A 25270-nucleotide genomic window follows, 5' to 3' on the forward strand; every position below is an offset into this window, starting at 1 on the left:
CAGTCCATAGGACGTATTTTATTTTTTTAAGATCTGCCCCGAATTTCAAAATCATTTTCAATCAAGCCCCGGTCACTTTATCATTTTTCAATCAGTCCTTGAATTTTCCAGAATTGTTCTAGCATTCCAAGAAACTTTCCGAGTTATTTCAGTTTAGTCCTCGGGCCTTTTTTTTAATCTTTCAGATCAGTCCTGATTTTCAATTTCATTTCAAATAAGTCCTAGGACATTTTCAGTAGTTTTTTTTTACAAATCAGTCCCCATCTTTTATGATTTGCAAATCAGTCCCCCATCTTTCGGAATTTACAAATCAGTCCCCCATCTTTCGAAATTTACAAATCAGTCCCCCAAACTCTTATAATTTGCAAATCAGTCCCCAAACTTTCGGAATTTCCAAATCGGTCCCCCATCTTTTAAAATCGTTCAATTCAGTCCTCTGGAAATTTTCCAAAGATATCCAATCGCTTTTCCTACTTGGATTCCCCACCGATAACGCACATGCCTCGTTTAAATAATTTTGTTTATGTAATTATGTGTATGCAACATGATAATACGTGCTCTTTGCAACATGTACTTTTCTGTTATTTGTTGTATTCATCGCGGTTCAAGCCTGAACTCATAGGAAACGATATCACGGGGTCCAACGCCCATGCACATTGAGAGCGCGCAACCCGAGTGCGGCATCGGGTCTTGCCTCGACTCAACGTCCCAATCTTAGTGATGTCTAAGTGGAAAGACAACTCGGATAGGATGAATGAGTCGTGGTCAGGACATGACCCGGGAGCTCGACCTGTCCCACGGCTGTCTCAAGAATCAAACGATTCTTCTGTTATCCGTCGGTCCGGTCGGACCCGACCACTGGCTCCATGAGCCCGCGTTGCATTATTTTCGATTTCGGTCTTTTCCAAACCATACGGTGAGTATGAGTGAAATAACGGCCGAACACGAACCAACCGGGATTCAGTCATTGTAATTTATATTTGAGAGAACAATGTAAGGGTTTTACGATGCATATTTAGTCATGTAATAATCCCGGTCGGAAAGTGGACGGTCGGTCGGAGTGTTCCTTCGAATTTACGGTGTCAAAACGCGTAAGATGAGCGGAACTTAATCATGTGGTAAATAAATAAAAGGGCAAGCCTAGCAAGCTAGAGTACCGAAAGGTCGTGTGGGATATAGGCCCACACGTAATAGAACCCCCGAATTTGGAATTTTCGGTTCCGCATGATCATTGCCTTAGCATTTAGGTGTACCCCGTACCCCTAGACCCGGGCGACTCAACGGCCCTCGACCTACGGGTCGTAAACAGTAAGTGGCGACTCCTTCTCACGTGCGTTCGTCGCGCGTCCCCGGGAAGGTGGACACTCCCAAGCCGCGTTGCAATGAGGCTTCGCGCATTGCGTGCCCCGACGAGACGAAATTCGGGTGCGCACAGCTTGGCGACTCCACTGGGGATTTTTAGAGGGTTCGGGCTCGTTCCCGCTTGCTTTGTTTGCTTGTTTATTTATCGCTTTCCGCAATTTTTCGCTTATCTACTTTACGCACTTTTATTTTCCGCACACGCATTGCATATCATACTAGCTTATAGGTACCTATGGGTCGCGTCCCACGACCGGTAATAGGAGCATAGGTTAGATAGGGGTTCGAAGTAGGGGTACGGCGCGCAGTTCGACTGCCGCTTAGGCCTTGAAAAGAATCCCGCTCGGTTTCAAGGAATTGACACCCTTGAGTCGGGAGCCCCCATCCTTACGTAGCACGGTCCCTGTAGTACTAAAACCATGCATTATGCAGGAGCTCCACGCCATCCTCCAACCCGGCTTCGACGAACAGTCCGTTGAGTCGGCCTGCGTGCCACTTGAGTCTTTTCTATTTCAAGAGCGATGCACCTTGTAATCTGTATTAAGCCGTGGGCATTTACTTTTTTTTTTCGCACACATGCATCATCTGTTTTACAAAATTAGGGTGTCATTCATATGGATGAGTCCTAAGTCAGTCTTCATTTCGTCTTGGTAAGAGACGCCTTGCTCGGCCTCTTGTTCGTGCCTCGACAAAGTCCGTCAACACACGAGGTTCCCACCGAATCTCCACAAACCAAGACCGGCACACCTGCTAGGACACCCCCCACTTCTGGCACATCCACCATAGTCGACCTCACCAACAATAGGATCAATCACCTTCGTCGGTAAGCTGCTGAGAAAGATGTGGAACTGGTCGGCCAACCATAACCTCAGAGGGAGCCTACTCCGACCCATGCCAAACTACAAAAATGCAATCAGGAGCTCGCTTAAACTCCGAGTGTGATGGAAGACTGGATTAGGGCTTTATTTTACAAAATTTACATTGTACTTTGATCGTTTTGAGTCAATGTGAATGGCGGCATTAGTTTTGGAAAAACTCACGCATTGCATGTATCCTACTCATTTACTGTTTTGCATAACAGCTAACGTCCCACCATGCAAGTGAGTGAAGACCTTCTTCGCAGGTAGACTAATCACGACTTTCACGGCAAGGCAAGTCGTGACCCGAGGACCAATGCACCTTCCTTGGCAAAGCCAACTTCTCACTAATCTCACGCAACTAAGCGTCATCGCGTGATCGCGCACACGTCCCTTCGCGCAACTGAGTACATCCACCAGCACAACCGAGTGCGTCCTTCCGCGTCGTGCGAGCATGCTTTCACTTTACCCGTGTATACACCCCCGGCACGCTCGCACGACGCCTACCAGGCTAGTTCGATCCCCTACACTTTTGCGTTAAAATTGCGAGCATAGTTTGCTCTTTCATCGTTCTCTTTTCCCATTGCAGGAAATAACCGACAAGAAGGCAACCTGAATCCAAAACGGCCACAATCGAGACAGGAAACACTTCTCTGCTACCTCCTTGGACTCCAAACACTCAAGACCGATCCCTCCATGAAAGATCACAGGCGACAGCTCCAACTCACCCCGCATGTCCGGCGAGTCGTGCAAACCTTTGCGGAGAGCATCACCGCATGATCATATGCACATCTCTCCGCAAGATCTTGCGCATCTACTAGCGACTAAGCGCGCCTCACACATGTCCATGCACGTTCACACCAACTCATACACGCATGCTTAACATATCAATGCATGTCTCTTGGTGTGCTCGCACGACACCTACCAGGCCCGTTCGCTTCCCTACACTCGTGCATTGAAATCTTGATCAGTTTATGCTCTTTCATTGTTTTCTTTTCCCATTGCAGGAAATTCTCAACAAGAAGACAGCCTGAATACTGGGTGACCGCAATTGAGACAACAAACGTCTCTCATCCAGCTCCTTGGGATTTCAACACTAAGTCCCCATCCTTGCTTCACAAAGCAAGACCGCAAGAAAAATCAGAGTCACCGCTTTGCAGTGCCCTGCACTGTTCCTCAGCATTGACCTTTACTTTTGCATCTCTTGCACTTTCCTATCAATCCCGCATTTATCGCATCGGGTTCCGGGCCTGCATCGGGCTCCAGCCCCGCATTTACTGCATTAGGCTTCGGCCCCGCATCGAGCTCTGGCCCTGCATCGGGCTCCAGCCTTGCATTTACTTTTGGGTTTCGGCCCTCATCAGGCTCCGGCCCCACTTTTGGGCTTTGACACCACTTTGGGTTTCGGCCCTCGTCGGGCCTCGGTCCCGCATTTGCTGCTTTTGGGCTCCGGCCCCGCATTTACTACTTTCAGGTTTTGACACCTCGCGTTTACTGTTTTCAGGCTCATCTGAAATCCAAAATCGACTTGGATTCAAATTCATCCAAGCGATACTCCGAGGAGCAAGTCTAATCCTTCAACCGCAAAAGATCACAAGCAACAGCTCCGACGAACAGAGCATGGCCCTGCCCACCCGCCGCGAAAGTCACTAGCACGGTCACATCTCCGATCGGAGAATGAATCCTGCCCACCATCCACTGTGGCCATCAACTAGCCACTGGGGCAACATGCACCCTTCCCTAAACTCTCTTTTACATTTATGTGCATTCCCAAACAAGCTCCAGGCATGAACGAGCCCTTCACGGGCGCACTAGGATAGCCCTGAAGATGCCCTGTTGGTTCTGTCGGAATGGTTCGATTCGTCTGTCCTCATAGGATCCAGCTTCTCGAGCCTTCCCTAGGACGGCTGCGCATGCCAACCAGCAATTGGGGAAAGTACGCCTATGTGGCCCCTAGCAACGGTCTGCCCACTCCGGGGTGGCGATGACTAGATCTCGGAATTGAGTGTCCCCCACGCGCGGCACCCCATGGGTCGCGCGCTGGATGAGGGAACTTCCCATGGGTCCACCTTACATTTCTTACCACATATTTCACCGTATAATCACCTAATACATCATCTTCTTCGTCATACTTCACAGGGGCACGCTGGTTACAAGCGAAGAGCGATACACGGGTTCACACCTTCACGAGAACTCCTATCGGGTCTCTGTTCCTATACTTCGACAGGAAAGAGGCTTGATGTGGAAGTACCCCCTTTTAACGAAGCCAAAGACAAAAACGACTAAGTGAGCCACATGCTGTCAACCCAACCATCTCAATCGATAGCAAGCATGGCCCCCGAAGCAAAGCACATACGCCGACTTCAAGAGCACCTATCCTCCTAGGGGCATCCTCCACGGTCAGGAACGGCATCCGCGTTCAACACCCATGCCGGGGCAACCTCGGTCACCTGCATCCCTGGGAAAATCTTATTCTTCTTCTTAGACGATAGGGGAAATCATTTGTAAAGTTTGCAAGGACGAGCAACGCGAAGTTCGGCTTCCGAATATCCTGAAGCCAAATCTCCATGAAAGGCCGACCTTCACAAAATGGGGCAAGGCACACTAAAGCAACCACGCAATGCAAAGTCGAGGAGTCTTCAAGAAATACACGGGGCACAAAATAAACCCAGCTGCAAGGAAAAAAGACACAGAGCGAAAAGAAGCGGGAAAAACCCGCCAATGAAGAGAGAGAGAAAAGACGCGGGAAAAACCCGTCAATGAACAAAACAAGGTACCGTCGAGATATAAAACTCCGGCACCGCCAATTCAAAGAAGAATCAACAAACCCCGACAAAAAGGGGAAGCAGCAAACGCAACTCCTCGACGGAGACAGAACACAACGCACTCGGAGGTCGAATTATTCGAACCCTTCGCCCTTGCAAACTCGAGAGAGAAAAGAATCGAGCCTGCTAGGTCGAAAACCCCTCGGGGCGATCTAGGCAAAAGTTAGGGCAAAAGAGAGGCACGACTGAAAATCCCGAGGCGGGCAGTCTTGGCAAAAGGAGAGTTCATCCCCTTTAGGTTGAGAGGTACGGCCCCGAGGTGGGTGACCGTAGCAAAAGGAGAGTAAAACGAGAGATAAACAAAATAGTCACCTTGGGCCTTCGCACACTGCGCGGACCAGGGCTCCCCAAGGGAAATGGCTAGGTTATCTACTCCAACACGATCCCCGATCGGCTATCCTACCGAACTCAACCATCTAAGGCGGATTCTTCTTCAAGCAAAGCGGGCGACCAAGCACGCAATCCAAACAGTTCAAGACAGCCAACACTAACCGAAGGACGGAAGAGAAGGGGGTACATCTCACGGCAAGCGTGAACTCGTGTATCCTTTTAGCCTGGGGCAACGCGTTCCCCCAAGCTTTCTCTTTTCTGTTTGTCTTTGCTTTACTCCAGAATGGGTCACAGCCACCCTTCAACAGGCTACCACAAAGCCGAAATCTCAGACATTCCTTTCTGAGGTCTAGTCATAGTATTCCGGAAATGGTCAGACCGAGCCTGATCAAATCTAGGCAAAAAAATCCCCACGCGGGTCACAAGCGCAGCCGCCCTTCGAGATCTTGACGAGAAGGGTCCTAAGTTCACAGGCGCGTCGAACAACCGATAGAGCCGCTTGGGCACCTTTGAGAACGTCTCGATATGCCCATGTAAGGCCAACAGGAGCCCCGGAGGCCTCGCATCGGGGCCTCAGAAAGCTGGACCCCCATTTGCATCCCCAATGCAAAAACTCTTCACGAGTCGCCCAGGCGACCCGAAACCGAAGAGCATGCGTCACAAACACTTCCTTTTACCTGTGCTTGCAAATTGCTAGTAATCTCATGACTTACTAATGATGTCAAGATCACAGGTACAACAAATGCAAGAACTACGGCAGACTCTGATCCCCGGTCCAAGAGGGTACGTAGGCGCTCTCAGAGCTCGAGTCACGCATCACTAGACGTCGGTCCCTAGCTAATGAACGACCGCCCAACCAGCAACGAGCAACAAACCTCGCAAGCAAAATTCCTAGTGGCAAGACCGGGGCATTCCCAGCAATCAATCGCTTCAGCGGCGAGACCAGCTGCCAACAAGAGCAACAAACAATCGATCCAGCAGCAAGGTCGACTTCCGGCAGATCAAACACAATGCCTCCCCACGATAACATTTACAAGCGACTGGGGCATCCTCGGTGGATACAGTGATCAGACCATTCCTGCCAAGCGGCGACACAAGTCACCCAGCACGCGTCCAATCACGCGACAAACTGCAAGCCACACCCACCACTGCATCATCACAACAAAGCCATGACCCAATGCCAAGCACCCCTGCATTCCAGGACTTTGTGCCCACCTTTACCGCTTTTCGGACTTCGCGTCCAGGACTTCGTGTCCAACTTCATCGCTTTCCGGACTTCGCGTCCAGGACTTCGTGTCCGCATTTACTGCTTTCCGGACTTCGCGTCCACGACTTCGTGTCCGCCTTTACTGCTTTCCGGACTTCGCGTCCAGGACTTCGTGTCCGCCTTTACTGCTTTCCGGACTTCGCGTCCAGGACTTCGTGTCCGCCTTTACTGCTTTCCGGACTTCGCGTCCAGGACTTCGTGTCCGCCTTAACTGCTTTTCGGACTTCGCGTCCAGGACTTCGTGTCCGCCTTTACTGCTTTCCGGACTTCGCGTCCAGGACTTCGTGTCCGCCTTTACTGCTTTTCGGACTTCGCGTCCAGGACTTCGTGTCCGCATTTACTGCTTTCCGGACATCGCGTCCAGGACTTCGTGTCCGCCTTTACTGCTTTCCGGACTTCGCGTCCAGGACTTCGTGTCCGCATTTACTGCTTTTCGGACTTCGCGTCCAGGACTTCGTGTCCGCCTTTACTGCTTTCCGGACTTCGCGTCCAGGACTTCGTGTCCGCCTTTTTCTTTCCGGACTTCGCGTCCAGGACTTTGTGTCCGCCTTAACTGCTTTTCGGACTTCGCGTCCAGGACTTCGTGTCCGCCTTTACTGCTTTCCGGACTTCGCGTCCAGGACTTCGTGTCCGCCTTTACTGCCTTCAGGACTTCGCGTCCAGGACTTCTTGTCCGCCTTTACTGCTTTTCGGACTTCGCGTCCAGGACTTCGTGTCCGCCTTTACTGCTTTCCGGACTTCGCGTCCAGGACTTCGTGTCCGCCTTTACTGCTTTCCGGACTTCGCGTCCAGGACTTCGTGTCCGCCGTTACTGCTTTTCGGACTTCGCGTCCAGGACTTCGTGTCCGCCTTTACTGCTTTGCGGACTTCGCGTCCAGGACTTCGTGTCCGCATTTACTGCTTTCCGGACTTCGCGTCCAGGACTTCGTGTCCGCCTTTACTGCTTTCCGGACTTCGCGTCCAGGACTTCGTGTCCGCATTTACTGCTTTCCGGACTTCGCGTCCAGGACTTCGTGTCCGCCTTTACTGCTTTCCGGACTTCGCGTCCAGGACTTCGTGTCCGCCTTTACTGCTTTCCGGACTTCGCGTCCAGGACTTCGTGTCCGCCTTAACTGCTTTTCGGACTTCGCGTCCAGGACTTCGTGTCCGCCTTTACTGCTTTCCGGACTTCGCGTCCAGGACTTCGTGTCCGCCTTTACTGCTTTCCGGACTTCGCGTCCAGGACTTCGTGTCCGACTTTACCGCTTTTCGGATTTCGTGTCATTCTTTACCGCTTTTCGGACTTTGTGTTCAAGACCCTGTGTCCATCTTTACTGCATTTTGGACTTCACGTCCACATCTACTGCATTTTGGACTTCGTGTCCACATTCATTGCATTCCGAACTTCGTGTCTGCATTCACTGCATTTTGGACTTCGCGTCCGCATCTATTGCATTTTCGACTTCGTGTCCACATTCATTGCATTCCAGACTTCGTGTCCGCATTTACTACCTTTGGACTTCGTGTCTTTCAAGTATGCGTCTACATTTACTAATTTATGGTTTTTACCATTTTGCTACAGGCCTACATATTAACACAAACGAGGAGAATGGCCAGACGATCGCCAGGACCAAACTTGGTGCTTCTCATAGTCTTTGGCTGCATCCTCTATCCGAGCATACAACCAAAGAGGGGCAAGCTGTCAGCACCTAATTTCGGTCCATCGGCTCCAAGGGGGGCAAAATTATCATTTCCCAATTTATCACCATTTCTAAAAAAAAAAAAAAAAAAAAAAAAAAAAAAAAAAAAAAAAAGGTTACTGTTCCGGCCGGCCGGCCAGCCGCTTACCGGAACCGGAAATTCGGGATCTCCGCGATTTCCTCCCCGAAATCTGCGGAAATCCCGGAAAAAATTGGCAATTAAAGGGAGGGGAATCCTCCTTGTTTTGGGGCAGCTCATTTTCGGGATCTTGGGGGGAAAGAGGAGAAAAAAAGAAAACGCAACTGCCGGAAAACTCCACCGTTTTCCGGCGACCGCCACCCAACCCGATCCAAACTTGACCAAACTTCATATCCCACATGCATTCGACCCCCTGAGTCCATTTCCGGTGTTAGTTTTGCGATTTGAAGCTTCCAGCTTGCCAAACCAGCCCTGTCCAGAACCGAGTTCCATAGACATCTTCACGGTTTCCCGGGCTTCCTCGACATTTCCACCACCTCACGACTATGGCAAGTCGTGCCATCATTTCCTAAGGGTTCCTCATGACCCTCACTCTCCCCCGTGACGAGGTGGTCACGTGCCGAGAGCCGCTCAACCGCGCACCACCGCCATTTCTCTCTTTTCTCCCTTTACAGATTTTCCAGTTTTTACCGGTTTCTTTGCATCTCTCAGGAACATCGACATGTCTAATCTTCATGAAACCACTGCAGGCATGATCCTCAGTCAGTTAGGGTTCTAATGCCGCCGACCTTGCCTCAAAATTCCATCGGAAGCCTCCGTGGCGACGTCCGACCCGACTTGTGCCAGTCGGGTCTGTTCCTCTGGTCGTCTTTTCTGATCCGAACTTTGAAGGGACGCACGGGTCAGTTCGGGTTGAATCTCGCTACGAGCCACCTATCACTGTGCTCCTCAGTCAGTTAGCATTCCAATGCCGCCGACCTTGCCTCAAAATTCCATCGGGAGCCTCCGTGACGACGTCCGACCCGACTTGTGCCAGTCGGTCCTGTTCCTCTGGTCGTCCTTTCTGATCCGAACTTGAAGGGACGCACAGGTCCGCTCGGGTTGAATCTCGCTACGAGCCACCTATCACTGTGCTCCTCAGTCAGTTAGGAGTCCAATGCCGCCGACTTTGCCTCAAAATTCCATCGGGAGCCTCCGTGGCGACGTCCGACCCGACTTGTGCCAGTCGGGCCTGTCCACCCTTCCAGTCGGGTCTGTTGCTACCATTCGGGTCTGTGCAAGCCAAAACAGCCCAAACCCGACTCGGCAACGGTCCAGCCCGACTCTTGAAGGCCCTATCCCGCATCTCGGGACTAGCCCATTATTTCTCTGTTGCAGGTCCGGCCCAGTCCGCCAACTTCGGCCCATCCATCCTTCCGAAGCCCAATCTTCCATTCGGCCCAGTCCATTCCATCGGAGTTCGGCCCAATCCAGCTCAGACCGGCCCGATACTGTTCAGACCGGCCCGGTCAAACTCACCCAGCATATCTTTGACTTTTTTTTTATTTTTTCTTATTATTTACAGAATCACCCCTCAACTTTCCGAACTAGGTAAATTCTCAACTTAGTAGCATGATTAGGGATCATTTCCTGAATATTATTGTTTGCTTGATGGATATGATGTGCAGTGTATGTTCTTGAGTCGCGTGGGCGATCGGATTTTTTCCCGAACTCGATTTTACGAACTTTCTGTTTCGTCACATTTCAGTCCATAGGACGTATTTTATTTTTTTAAGATCTGCCCCGAATTTCAAAATCATTTTCAATCAAGCCCCGGTCACTTTATCATTTTTCAATCAGTCCTTGAATTTTCCAGAATTGTTCTAGCATTCCAAGAAACTTTCCGAGTTATTTCAGTTTAGTCCTCGGGCCTTTTTTTTTATCTTTCAGATCAGTCCTGATTTTCAATTTCATTTCAAATAAGTCCTAGGACATTTTCAGTAGTTTTTTTTACAAATCAGTCCCCATCTTTTATGATTTGCAAATCAGTCCCCCATCTTTCGGAATTTACAAATCAGTCCCCCATCTTTCGAAATTTACAAATCAGTCCCCCAGCTTTCGAAATTTACAAATCAGTCCCCCATCTTTTAGAATTTTCAAATCAGTCCCCAAACCCTTATAATTTGCATATCAGTCCCCAAACTTTCGGAATTTCCAAATCGGTCCCCCATCTTTTAAAATCGTTCAATTCAGTCCTCTGGAAATTTTCCAAAGATATCCAATCGCTTTTCCTACTTGGATTCCCCACCGATAACGCACATGCCTCGTTTAAATAATTTTATTTATGTAATTATGTGTATGCAACATGATAATACGTGATCTTTGCAACATGTACTTTTCTGTTATTTGTTGTATTCATCGCGGTTCAAGCCTGAACTCATAGGAAACGATATCACGGGGTCCAACGCCCATGCACATTGAGAGCGCGCAACCCGAGTGCGGCATCGGGTCTTGCCTCGACTCAACGTCCCAATCTTAGTGATGTCTAAGTGGAAAGACAACTCGGATAGGATGAATGAGTCGTGGTCAGGACATGACCCGGGAGCTCGACCTGTCCCACGGCTGTCTCAAGAATCAAACGATTCTTCTGTTATCCGTCGGTCCGGTCGGACCCGACCACCGGCTCCATGAGCCCGCGTTGCATTATTTTCGATTTCGGTCTTTTCCAAACCATACGGTGAGCATGAGTGAAATAACGGCCGAACACGAACCAACCGGGATTCAGTCATTGTAATTTATATTTGAGAGAACAATGTAAGGGTTTTACGATGCATATTTAGTCATGTAATAATCCCGGTCGGAAAGTGGACGGTCGGTCGGAGTGTTCCTTCGAATTTACGGTGTCAAAACGCGTAAGATGAGCGGAACTTAATCATGTGGTAAATAAATAAAAGGGCAAGCCTAGCAAGCTAGAGTACCGAAAGGGCGTGTGGGATATAGGCCCACACGTAATAGAACCCCCGAATTTGGAATTTTCGGTTCCGCATGATCATTGCCTTAGCATTTAGGTGTACCCCGTACCCCTAGACCCGGGCGACTCAACGGCCCTCGACCTACGGGTCGTAAACAGTAAGTGGCGACTCCTTCTCACGTGCGTTCGTCGCGCGTCCCCGGGAAGGTGGACACTCCCAAGCCGCGTTGCAATGAGGCTTCGCGCATTGCGTGCCCCGACGAGACGAAATTCGGGTGCGCACAGTGACGAGATCGACAGTTTCAAAAAGAGAGTGGGCAAATAGCAGCTCACTTTACTTTCGGTACTTTGAAGGAAAACTTTTCGAGAAAATATGATTTTCCTTAAGCATATATTTTAGGCGCTGATATCAAAACCGAACCGGATCGGCCTATTTGACCGGTCGAATTGGAAACCGGACCTATGTCCAGTCCGATTAGCTTAAAAATTGAAAATGCACACATAGACCGATGAACCTAAAAAAATTGAACAATTTTTAGGCAAACCCATCGAATCCATGTGAACCGGCCGGTTGGATGAGTTCATAATTTTTTAAACATGAAGGACCTAAATGTAAATCCGAAAAATAAAAAACTCAAAATTAATGAAACCCTAGTCTTCGACAATCGGCACCAGTTCTCCTCTTCTCTGTTGCAGAGAGAGTCAAGATCGCTTAGAGAGGAAGAACTCGGAGGTTGTCAAGATCGCCTAGAGAGTCGGGCAGAGATCCGTTGAAGGAATTCTTTTAGCAAATTACTAGGTTTGCTGCTATGGTACTACCCAGAGCTCGTCGAATTTGAAGGCCTTGGGGATGAGGGTTTTGTCCATTCTTTCTGCAGAGTAATAGCTAATCTAAATGTTTGTGAGCTGCTCAGCTCCACGGGCTTCCTCGGAAGCAACATGTCCTTCTCCGATTTCGACTTAGCTTCAATTGAACTGTTAATGGCCATTGCCTATCTGCCTAATCGAAGCAACAAGGTTTCGATCGAAGGCTTGCTATAGTGATTTAAGACAAAGAAGCTTCAATTGTTGCTGTGAAGCCTGAGGTAGTGGAAAGATGGGTGGATTTAGGGTGGACGGACATGGGGTACAAGAACTGAAGAAGAGCAGCAGAGAGAGGGAGTTGAGGGAGGTTATTTTGAAAGAACAAATAAATTTTGAATTTGTATTTATAATAATTATGTATTATATAATTTTTAATTAAATGTGCGGTTCGAACTCATGAACTCATACTTCGATCGGTTCAATATTCGATTCGGTTCTGATAATACTAATTTTAGGAGAATTTAGCAATTCTTTTTATGCGGAAAAATGAAAATAAAGGGGAAAGTGTTCCTATTTCTTCCGAATTTGGCATGCCGAACTTGGCCGACGAAAATATCCCGATTTCATATTTAGAGCATTCCAGAAGGTCCCCGACCAGTCAACCTCCCCCCCATTTTGGCTATAAAATCGTCCCCTCCGCCCTTTTATTCTCATACCCTCGCATCGAACCCTTCTCCTCTTCATCTTCTTCTTCTTCGGCGACAATTGTTTGATCCTCTGTGAGTCTCGTGGTCAAATCTCGTTCAGACATGGCGGTCATGAAGCTCTACGGCAGCCCTTTGTCCTCCGCGGTGTGGAGGGTGCTCGCCTCCCTCTACGAGAAAGGCTTGGACTTCGAGTTCATCCCCGTCGACATGAAATCCGGCGAGCACAAGAAGGAACCCTACCTTTCCCTCAACGTCAGTACCGATTCCACCTTCTGAACTGTCTTTTTTTTTTTTTGAATTTTCTTTCATTTTTTAAAATTTTTCTGAAGTTTCTCCAAAATTTTATTTTATGAATTTTCTTGGATTTTTTTAAAATTTTCTGATTATGGTATAACCAGAACCGAGAAGATCTTGATAAAAGAGGTATAATGCAGTGATACGCATCTTTAGTTCAATTAGTGTTCGATTATTCTCAATCGGACTTCCCGAGTCAATTTCAGATGTTCTGTTCCGAACTGCTTAAAAAATCTGACATGTCTCTGTAAATGTCGGCTTTGGTGCAGCCGTTTGGTCAAGTTCCAGCATTCGTGGATGGTGACTTGAAGCTTTTCGGTAAGAATCTCGTGGTTTTAATTATCGGTAAATAAAGGGATATAGATAGCCTCCCTAAATGAAAATCGGGTATTGTACTTTGGAAGCTGAAGCACTTGTTCCTTATGAACAGAGTCGAGGGCTATAACTCAGTACATATCCCACGAGTATGCCGACAAGGGGACGCCGCTGGTGGTGCCGGGGAAGCCGATGGCGATCGTGTCGGTGTGGATGGAGGTGGAGGCCCACCAGTACGACCCACTGGCGGGCAAGCTCGCATGGGAGCTGGGTTACAAGCCGCACTTCGGGATGCAGCCCGACCACGCGGTGGTGGAGGAGAACGAGGGGAAGCTCGGGAAGGTCCTGGACGTGTATGAGGCTCGACTGTCCCAGTCCAAGTACATCGGCGGGGACACCTTCACCCTCGCTGACCTCCACCACCTCCCAACCCTGAGCTTCCTCATGGACACCCCGGCGAAGAAGCTCATCGAGTCGAGGCCCAAGGTCAGCGCCTGGGTCGCCGATATCACTTCCCGGCCCGCGTGGTGCAAGGTTGTCGAGTTTAGGAAGCAGCATTGAGGCTTGCTTTCTCACATATATCGTAGTAGTAGTAGTTGTTGTTGCTGCTGTTGCTGGGAGAGTGGTTTTTGGGTGATGGACTATGGACTATATAGATTGCTGGTGCTTGAGTCTCCAATGATGAAAGTTGGGGGCATTGACCAGTAATAATACGGTAAACGAGAGGGCAATCCTGTACTTTCGCTGGATGCATTCTGTTCCCCTCAGAGTAATTACTATATATCCAATAATCGCTATGGAAAATCAGTGTCATCTATCCATTCCCTCCAGATCAGCACTCCACGAGCGTTGTTATCCATATACTTCCAGTTCCTTTTGTGTCCATTTCGACGTTTTGTTCCTTGTAGAGTTATCATTCTACATTATCAACTTCTCGTATTTTAGGGTGTTTAATTGTGAAGTTAATTATTAAAATTATTTTTTCTAGCTAAAATTTTATAGTAGTGGTTTGTAAAAGCCTTGGATTTAAAATACATAAAATTATGAGATTATAATGAAAATTACGATCATAAGATTAACGTCTTTTATCTTAATAAAAATAAATAATGTATTATATTATTATTAATATTTTTAGTAATTAAATATAATTTATCAATATAACAATTAAATATATCAGTTTATGATCCATGAATAATTTAATAGTTAATTTTTTCCTTCAAATTTTACTCTGTAATCAAATAATACTCGTATTAAACGCTTTTTAGTTTTTCTCTTGATGATAGTTTTGGTTTGGAAATACTTTGTATTCCGGTCTCCAGTTTGCATCCATTCGCTCCGGTATTTTTGAAACCATAAAAGCTCTTCTTGGGCAAGAATATCATCCAATTCATTATTCAATTCAACTTCCAGCCTTCGGAGAAACCTATTAGGCCGTTCTTGCATTGCTCTTTGCAGCCCTTTCAGTCGTGCAAGCACCTTCCGCTTCCTTGACTCTATATGGCCAAAAATAACTCTATTCCATTCTTTGATTTTTTCACGGGAAAAAGCAAGGCCCGTTGGTACGTATTGATGATTATTCCATTCCTCATTGAGGAGACGTAGGTAGTGCGAATTAGAGTGCCAGGCTGCCAAGTAACAGAATGATCGTTTGCTCGGATCACCTTGTCCGCACCTGTCGAGTTTGACAATAATAGGGTGATGGTGATGAGCTCACGGACTAGAAATGGAGAAGAAAGAAAGGTGCAAGGTAGATCCAACTAAACTCATTCGATAAGATAACTCGCCACGAGTAAGAAAGTCGTTTTGATTCGTTAAGCTCAATGATGAACTATAAGAATTGGAGTTTTTACCACTAAATAAGAAACTTGTTCATATAAGAAAAGAGAGGAAATGTAAATATTCATGCCCTTCTCATTGATCAGAATAGAGCTTATATAGTGCTCTTACAATCACTTCAACAGTGACAACAATGGAAAGTAAAGACAACTAGTTCCCAAGTATAAAGTTTAAATGAAGATGATTGAACAAAAGTCTCCAACCCCATCCAGCTTAGTGCAACCACCATTATTTGAAGGAAATTCGTTCAAAATGCAGGTGGGTAATTAATGAGCCACCTACTCTACTTGATCAAAGTGTTTGACCACCTATTTCCATGCACTCAAGTATGGTAATGGGTACGGGGCGAGATGCAGTAAGTTTCTTGGCCTTGAAATGCGTAATAGGACCGAAACTAGAATTGACATCGTCCTGAATTGCATGCTAGGGCACATCAAATGGTCATACTTGACTCGAGGCAAAACCTGCATCAATGCCTCCTGCAAAGTCATCCTCCATGCCGCATTACATAGTGCCCGATCAGGCCTTTTGCAAACTTGATCGTAACCCCGAGATTGAGAACCTTTCCAGGTGTAACAAGGTCCACTACTGCCCCTATCCAAAAGACCACAGCTTTCCATCGTAGCTCGAAAGTAAACTGCTGAACTTGGACCGAATGGAGCTCCCCCTGTCTTTTCACTAGCATCTAGAATATCATTAAATAGCCAAACGCGAGCCATGCCCTTCTAGTAAAGACCAAAGCTCCTTTCTAGTAGTTAAGGTCGGATGAGCATATACCGGAGTAAGTAACCATGTATGGTTGCCGTAAGATACACGAAAATGAAAAGCTTGGGCCTGCCTCTCGATTCTAGTAAGCTATAGCCTCTTAGCCTTCCAAAAGACCTATAAACCTCCACAAAAATCACGAGCCTCTATACGAACATAAGAAAACCCCGCGAACCGCTTACAAATCCTCTCTGCCTTTTGGCTGCTACCCCGTGGCTCCGCAAATAACAACGACGTCAGGGTTCTCAGCACGAATGTAATTTTAACTGCACCGGGGGGGAGAGGAGAGCATCAGAAGTTCTCACATCCGCTTGGAGCCGGGCCAGAATTCTGAAACATAGGTTTGACCAGGCCTTTGCCTTGTGGACTTCTCCACCATTCTCCCTTGGCACTGTCTCGGCTTCTTCTTCGAAGCCTCCATGCTATTGGGCTTTCTACACTTATTGGGACCTGATGGGCCTGGGTCATCTTGCTGCTGTTGAACGGAATCTCGCTGTACCTCAGCCGGTGCCGGTTGATCGGAGTGTTTGCCAGCTGACCTAGAAATTTCTTGTTCCGGACAGACATCAATCTGTTGACCCACAATTAAAAAAATACCAGGTTGATACCTTCATAAGAAATGTCGAAAATCCGTGTTGATGTCAATTTTGATAGTTCGACCAATAGCATCCCCAATTTCTCTTAAACAAGCCTCATTACAGTACTCGGTGGGAACTCCGCAATGCGGATCCAAAAAGCAGCCATCTCGATCGTTGCCTTCGATGGTCAGAGATTAGGTACCCAATTCCGAAAGGAGAGGTAGTGGCCCAGTATCGTCCAAGGTCCATCCTAAAGAACTCTTATCCCGATCTTCCATGTCGCTGAATTTAGCTGTGAAGAAATCGTTGCCCAAGCTAATCAATTTGAAGTCCCCCTTAGGCTTCCACAATCGTCGCAGTCTTCTTCGAAGGTACACATAGCCTACTTTCCTTCCTAACACTTCGATGATGAGAGAGCCCCACCATGGCGCCCGCACCTTCCGGAGAAGCTCCTTCGAAAATCGAATCACTGGGCAATCCTCCGATTCGGGCCCATCATCGTCTTGATCACAGAACTCCCATGTCCTCACTGACCTGCACCGAGATTTGAATGGGATGGAATCCTTCACAATAACCTCTTTTGCACCCCGACCAAAATACCATCTGTTTGAACGTGAGTTTCAGTTTCCCTCCATTGGCATCCTCAGGCTCATTCAAAGCTGCATCAGACCCATCCACTCCTCTCCCATTTGTCTCCTGTATAGAGTCCTTTTCACGATTGCGAACTATTTCTCACTCTCTTGCTGTTGCGATTGGTCTCCTCCCCGGCGGGAGGGTTACCCGCCGCCGCCGGCACCAGACTCTCTGTCGTCATTCACTCACATTGAGGATTTACGATGTGCGGGCATTTGAAGACACAATGTTAATACTCCAACTTAAAAATTTCAGAATTTGTATATCGAATGACATATAAAGAGAAAAAGAAGTTACACTTAGGCACTTCTTTTCCTGAAGGCGGAAGGGATCCGATGCACTAATTTCATCTTCTACTTTTTATATCTACTAGCGGACGGTGCACCCGCACTCCACACGACAATAAAAGAAAGATGCAATAAAATACGACATATTATATTTTTTCGTTTCTACTATACCATAAATGAGTGTTTGTGTATTGATAATCAAATTTATGAAAAATCTATAAACATATATAATCTCATGCGTTAAGGCGAGTCGAAAAATTAAATTGCAACATTTGGGATAATCAAATTTATGAGGATACAGATGAGAGTAGAAACCAAAAATTTTCAGAGAGCACTAGATAGTGTCTTTACTTTTTTTTTTTTTTGATCACAGAATTATGGAAAACATTACTCTCAAATTCCAGGAGATCGAGTATTAGATGTTATTTCTCCTTCTAATAAGTGCACTTCCCGAGACTCGATCTTGTATTCTCATTTTTAATATTACAAAATTGTGGAAAACATTAACCTCATAATTCTAGGAGATTGAGTATTAGAAGTTATTTCTCCTCTCAATAAGTGCGTTTATTACAAAATTGTGGGAAACATTAACTTCACAATTCTGGGAGATTGAGTATTAGAGGTTATTTCTCCTCTCAATAAGGGCGTTTCTCGAGCCTCGAACTTGTGTTCTCCTCCTTACGGGGATTTGAACGGCTTAATACTAAACCAACATTTTGTTGGCGTGTCCTTATTTTTTAAAACTCAAAAAATTTATGTAATGCATGCGAAGTAACCTTCATCATCCCACCCACTCCTTACTAATGCTATCCAAATAAGTCGATTATGTGATTCTGCAGGCTTAACTACACATAATGAGATCTTATCATCTTATACTTACAAATATTTAATAAAAAATTTTTTATTTCATTGATAAAGCGGAGGGATGTAAACGTTCTAGGGGAAACTTTTCCGAGAAGAAATAATGAAATAAGTGGCCAATGAAATAAGCGGTCACTCAAAAAGAAGATCGATAGTGGATGACATTTGCACAGACGAACGAATGAACACGCAATATTCAGAGAAAACAACGTTTTAGCAACCAAAAAAGGGAGATGTTCCCAACAGGAAAACGCTCATGGAGGAAGGGTTGATAAAATCTAAGTCTTCAATGAATTCAAAGGGAAAAAAGAAAAAGTAAAAAATAATAATAACAATATTCAACAATAAAGTTTTTTATGGTGAAAACGACCTCAGCTATACATTTTATTTAACCAATTCTATGTTTACAATATTATATACATATTTCATATGAATAGTTCCACTAGTGAGATTCGAAACATAAATCTCGTGCCACTACACTACATTTTTCCTCATTTGGTATTAAATTGAACATAAGATGAAGATTTGACATATTAATAAATGCGGTAGCAATAATTCCCATTCCCGAATATGCAATATAATTTTTTTTTCCCAATCTCAAATTTCTTTTTTTTACCCCAATATTGGGAATATTCCATCTTCCACTACCCAAAATTCATGATAACATAATAACGTTTCTCCTATCGACTTTGGTCATCCAAAGCAAGAAAACCAAACAAATGTCCAATAGTATTATATAATTTATTATCATAGCGTTCCAATAGGAATTGAACTCGTCAGGCTGCCCTCAAATAAGTTCAATCACCCACTCCCTCCCTATAAAGAGTCCCCTCCTCTGCTCCCCTCTCCCACCTTCACTCCCATCCCCAATATCTTTCTCAACCCTTAATTTGATCTCAGTATAAGCTTCTTTAGTTTCAGACATGGCGGTTCTGAAGGTCCATGGCAACCCCATATCCTCAGCCACTTGGAGGGTGCTCGCCTGCCTCTATGAGAAGGAGCTCGACTTCGAGTTTGTCATGGTCGACTTGAGATCCGGCGAACACAAGAAGGAGCCCTTCCTTTCTCTCAACGTGAGTTTACTAATTCCGATTTCTGCTTCCTTCTCCTAAAGATAAGATTTAAAAAAAAAAAAGAACATACCTTGTGAAATTGTTCATCTCGTGGTGCAGCCATTCGGTCTAGTCCCCGCGTTTGAGGATGGAGACCTAAAGCTCTTTGGTAAGTATTCCGAAAGTTCATTTATTCATGATATGTTGAAATTAGAGTTTCGATCCTATTAGATGAATGTCCTAAGCCCTCGGGCCGGTTTGATCTTCTATGGTGCAAACACGATCGTGAAACTTAGAGGATTATTTGATTTCTCTGTAGAGTCGAGGGCGATCACCCAGTACATAGCTCACACATACGCGGACAAGGGAACTCCGCTGGTGATCCCCGGCAAGGAAATGGCGACCGTTTCCGTGTGGATGGAAGTGGAGGCCCACAGTACGACCCAGCAGCGTTGAAGCTGCAGTTTGAGCTGGCGATTAATCCCCTGCTGGGGATACAAACCGATGCAGCAGTAGTGGAGGAGTACGAGCACAAGCTCGCAAAGGTCCTGGATGTGTACGAGGCCCGCCTGTCTCAGTCCAAGTACCTTGGTGGGGACTGCTTCACCCTCGCTGACCTCCACCACCTGCCGACCCTGAACTACCTCATGCCCACCCAGGTCAGGAAGATCTTCGACGCAAGGCCGAAGGTTAGCGCCTGGGTCGCCGATATCTCGTCCCGACCTGCCTGGTGCAAGGTCCTGGAGATGATAAAGCCAAAGTAAGGGGAGTCCTCAGCCTGGAAATGGAGTAATTTCCCAGCAGAGCTCCTCTGTATTTTGTTGCTGTTGTTGGTTGTGCTTGCGAAGTGGATATTTTCATGTTTATGAGGATGCTTTTTAACTTTTGATGTATATGGAGATGCTCTGCTTGTGTCTTCAATAATGGATGTTGAGGGCATTGCCATTAATAAAAGGATACAGGGGAGAAAAACTTTTAGTATCGGCCACCGTTTACTGTTTTGTACCTTTTTTAGTGAGATCGTGAGATGTCCTAACGAGTTTATTAGTTGAAAGTAATCCTCGGTCCAGTGTCAGCTTGATGCAGTCGCCACGAGATGTTTATCACTGTCTTCTGCTTTATCCACCAGTAGTCCGTTTCTTGCTGGGGGGTGGTTATCTAAATATTAAAACTTGCAATCGCATAGAAAAACAAAATAAAAATGTAGGAAAAAAGAAGTGGGAAAAATAAGCTTCGGAAAAAGACCAAAATTTCAAAGTAGCAGTTGAGTTATTAATGAAGGTAGGAATTGCAGTTGAGAATGACCTGGTGAGAGTGGGAATTATTGCAGTCCGCTACTAACCCAGTAAGGTAAGAAGCTAAAAGTCGAAAGAAGAGATGAATTAATGTGTGTTTTTGACAATTTTTTTAAGCTCATTTTTCATGAGAATTGATTAATAAATTAACTGCAAGCCATTTTTGTTTCAAATGGTTTAGTTGGCGTGGGTTGCCTGATGACAATAATGATGGAGGTTTTCCCTTTTAGATGATTAATTAGTTTATTTTGCGCAGCTGGAGTGGGAGAGCATTTGGAGCTCAATGTATACTCCATGTTTCTCAGAAATATTTTATGACATATGAAAAAAGAAAAAAAAAAAGTAACAACCACTTATTTTTCTTGAAGGGAGAAGGGATCCGATGTATTAATTTTTTTTTTTCTGTTTTCATGGCCCGATATTTGGAAATTCATTAGACCCTATTAATTAAAGTTGAACCCAAATTAGCCTACTAAGGAGCAAAATTCTCCAAATCATGAATTTTCTTCATTTATAAGAGTCAAACTTATAGATTTACTTAAGAAAAAGAGACATTAAACCACTTGAATCAACCAATGTCGTTACTCTGTACTAAATTCATATGTACAAATTATATGGACTGAGAAAGGGTGCAAGAAAAAAATGTTAGTTGAGTGTTATTAATTCACGATGAATAAGTAATACCCCAATCACAAATGGGATGGCTCATGTCCCTGTAGTTAGCTTTCCATTTTTTAAACTAGCTTATAAGCTGTTCTTATAATTGAAAAAAATATATGGATTATCCACTAATAATTGTTAAATGGACGAACATTCATTAATGTATTGATCTGATTTAAATATGAAACATTAAATTAACCCTTTAATTAATTGAGAACCTTGGAAGCTCATAATCTTTTAATTATTTTTAATTATGCAATTTAGTTTTGAATTAAAAATAGTTTTTTAATTTTCAAAGTTAATAATTTTGGGTTTAAAAAAATTAATTCAACGGCTACTTTTTTATGGATGATAAAAACTGAATTTATTAATTTTATTAAAAAATTCTCGGTTAGAAAATAAAATCTAATAAATTTACATAATTATTTTTAAAAAAAATTATTTCGGCGAAAAATAGAAATTAACAAATTTATATATGAATTTTTTAAAAAATATTTATCTGGTCTGAAAAGGAAATTTGTGAATTTTATATATGATCAAAAATTTATTTCAATTATAAAAGGATAAATTAGAAAATACATTTGAATAAAAAATAAAAAAATTGCAAAGGGCCGTTGGAACCCATTCCAATGGCTCTTCGCAATTTTAAAAAAATAAGAATAAAAGGGAAAGAATGGCAAACATGATGTCCACGTGGCACGCTCCTATTGGAGCATGCTGCACACTTCGCGGGTGAAAAAAATGACCCGGCCCAAGTTGCCACGTGGAGATAATTGGGCCCTATTTTTTTTTTCCCAGCTCTGCAGATGCTCTTAGCGTCCAAGTTAGAACCTGGACTAAGCATGTCCTGGGCGAGGTGGGGTGGGACGCGTCTGACAACTTCGTTAGGCTTGGCGACGCTACGTTGACTGGCCCTTATTCTTCAAAGGATTGATGTGTTGGATCCACAAAATCATCGCCTAACGATCAGGGATACAGGGGAGCCATGGTTGAGTCGGGAATATGAAACATTGGAAGTAAACGAATTTTTTTTTTAAAACAATCATGTTATCCATGGTCTCTGTCTTTCGGGTAGAATAGAATCGTTAACGAGTGATATTTGCACGGACGAATGTAAAATTTCATAAGGAAAAAATTTGGAGAAAATATGTTAGGCCTTATGCCTCCTTCGGAACCAAATCATTTTTTTCTTCTTTTGTTTGTGGAGAAAATGGCGTTTAACAATCAGAAAAAGATCTTCCCGATAGGAAAAACAAAGAAATAAAATAAATCCAAAGCCAAAGGTACAAAGAAAAACAACTAAAAATTGACCGAAAGAAAAACAAAAAAGAAGAAGAAATGCAATATTCAACGACAACTTTCCACAGAGAAAGCGATGCCAGCCATTTAAGAAAAGTCCATTCCATGCACCTTTTTTTCATCCAAGGAAAGACCGTTGGAAGATAAATAGGAAATATTTTACTCTCGTTTGATTTTAAAGTAAAATTTTAAAATTTTACTTTAATTTAATTCTATCTAATAGAGAAGATTAGCATGAATCATCATCATCAATGCTTGCTATGTATAGCTTATGTATTTTAGTCGTGTATATATAGTTTCCATATCTAGAACTAACTTCTATTTTTAGACCCTTGTATACGACTATTTATTTTCAATCAATTTCACCTCACCAAGTAAGTGAGGATTCAGCCAATTCTTCTCAATCTTTATGGTATCAAAGCCTCAAATCAGGATAACACCCGTATTGCTCTATAATCCTCCTGATCCTAATCTATGATTCTTCTCACAGCTTTTTCTTTCTCACATTCTCTATGGCTGACAATAATTCCGCACTCATCTCCTCTTCATCCTCGTCTGTTATCATTCAAACACCCTCTAATATTCCTACTATCCCTATCAAATGAATGGCAGAAACTATCTCTATTGGAAAGGTATCATGACCCTCTACTTGCTACCTATGGATTGCTGGACCATGTTGAAGGTCGAGCGATTGCACCAAACAAAACTATCACAGCAGTTGATGGCACTATAGGTGCTAATCCTGACTATCTCAGGTGGGAGTCCAGAGACAATTTCGCACTTACCTGTGTAATGTTGGCAATAACAGAGGAGATCGGCGTCACCATTCTCACTGCCAGGACATCACAGGAGGCATGGACCTCCCTTGCGACCTCATTTCTCACCCAGACCGACGCCCAGGAAGATCTTCTCGACCAACAGTGGCGAGACCTAAAAAAGGGCAATCAACCAATGGCTAAATTTATCGGAATGGTGAAAGAGCATGCTCTTCGATATGCCCAAATTGGAAAAAACAAAAACATTAGCAGACATTAATCGACGCATATACACGGGTTTCGGCCCCGATTGGGAACCGATTGTCCTAGCACAGTCGGAACGGATGATTACCCTCACCACCGACAAACTTCAATCTCTTCTCGTTGGCCACGAAGAGCGTCGCCTTACGCTCAGGGAAGCCAGACGATTGCCGCACCTTCGAGCGCTCCGCTCTCGGGTCTGCTCGGCGCAGGACCCATAGAGGCTTTCTACACGGACGGAAGGAAGGGAGGCATGGCGGCAAGAAGAACTCCGGGAAGGGTTACGGCGGCAAGAAGAACTCCGTCAGCAAAGGAGGCTCGGGAGGATCGGGAGGCTCGGGTGATTTTCTCTCTGGAACGTATGGAGGAAGGAAACCCTAATTTTCAGATTGGGGAGAAGTCGGGCAGAGAAGATTGGGTCAGGCCGGGCAGGCGAACTCGGGTCAGAACTATCTAGGTCAGGTCAACTCGGGCTCAATCCGAGACCCGCGCTTCGGCCCAGGTTCCTTCGGCCTCAGCCTCAGGGTAATTCTTTCGGGCCTCAGGGCAGTTTTGAGCTGTTAACTTCTGGCCGGCCCCAATTCAGCCGTCACTCTACCAGAGGCCCGCCCAGCCTTTGGCATGGCAATTCTGTTCTTCGGCCCAATTCACAATTATTTGCCAAATCTGCAACCGTCCAGGACACACCGCTCCATTCTGTCAGTCTTCTGGAGCACAGGCTCATCTGACCCATGGTGCTTATCCGGGAATTCATGATTCAGACTGGTACATGGACTCAGGGGCAACACACCATGTCACATCTGACATATCCAACCTCAATTTTCATGATGACACCTCACACTCAGATCACATTCTCGTGGGTGATGGTAAATCAATTCCAGTCCTTGCCTCTGGTTCCTCTAGTCTTAAACTCTCTCAACGTCCTTTACACTTAAATCATATTCTTTATGCACCACATATTCTATATCTAAATTCGCTAGAGACAATACTTGATTTTTTGAACTTCACCCAGATTGTTTCATTGTGAAGGATCGTCATACACACTAGGAGCTTATGCGTGGACAGTTAAAGATGACTCTACTGTTTTCACCCGAGAGAGATAGGCATATCAACCATCCTCAAGCTCATCTTTCTGTGTCCGGATCTAGTGTTCTCTAGCATCAAGCAGCCTGGGGCATTCGTCTTTTCCAATAATCCTGTCGTGCTTTAAGTACTTCCTTTTCCCTTAATAATGATCATGTTGGTCATATTTGCTCCGCCTGTCAAGAAGGAAAATTAATAAATAATTCTTTTCCATCTACTCTTCACAAAAGCACCTTCCTTTTAAGCTTGTTCATACTGATATTTGGGGTCCTGCACCAATTACTTCTTCTACTGGTCATCATTATTACATTCACTTTTTTGATGATTACAGTAAATACTCTTGGTTTTATGTCCTTAAATCTCGATCTGATGTACTTAGTGTTTTTCGAGCATTTCGTCTTCAAATTGAGAATCTCCATGGACGTCGAATCAAGTATTTTCAGTCAGATGGTGCAAAGGAATTCCTCTCTGCAGATTTTCAATCTGAACTGCAGAAAAATGGTATCTTCCACCGTATCTCATGTCCTCATGATCCCCA

At 45.0% G+C, this 25270-nt stretch overlaps 1 protein-coding gene and 1 pseudogene across 1 annotated transcript; both read left to right on the plus strand.

The window, feature by feature from the left end:
• The first annotated feature begins 12747 nt into the window (after window positions 1–12747).
• On the plus strand, window positions 12748–14252 carry LOC116190267 (glutathione S-transferase-like). The gene is made up of 3 exons (XM_031519948.1): window positions 12748–13010; window positions 13322–13370; window positions 13483–14252. Exons 1-3 carry the CDS (start codon window positions 12861–12863, stop codon window positions 13926–13928), a joined length of 645 nt encoding a protein of 214 aa, XP_031375808.1. The 5' UTR covers window positions 12748–12860; the 3' UTR covers window positions 13929–14252.
• A 4864-nt stretch (window positions 14253–19116) lies between these two features.
• On the plus strand, window positions 19117–20367 carry LOC116190268 (annotated as a pseudogene).
• The last annotated feature ends 4903 nt before the right edge of the window (window positions 20368–25270 follow it).

The sequence above is a fragment of the Punica granatum genome, unplaced genomic scaffold, assembly GCF_007655135.1.
Source record: "Punica granatum isolate Tunisia-2019 unplaced genomic scaffold, ASM765513v2 Contig00409, whole genome shotgun sequence".
NCBI lineage: Eukaryota > Viridiplantae > Streptophyta > Magnoliopsida > Myrtales > Lythraceae > Punica > Punica granatum.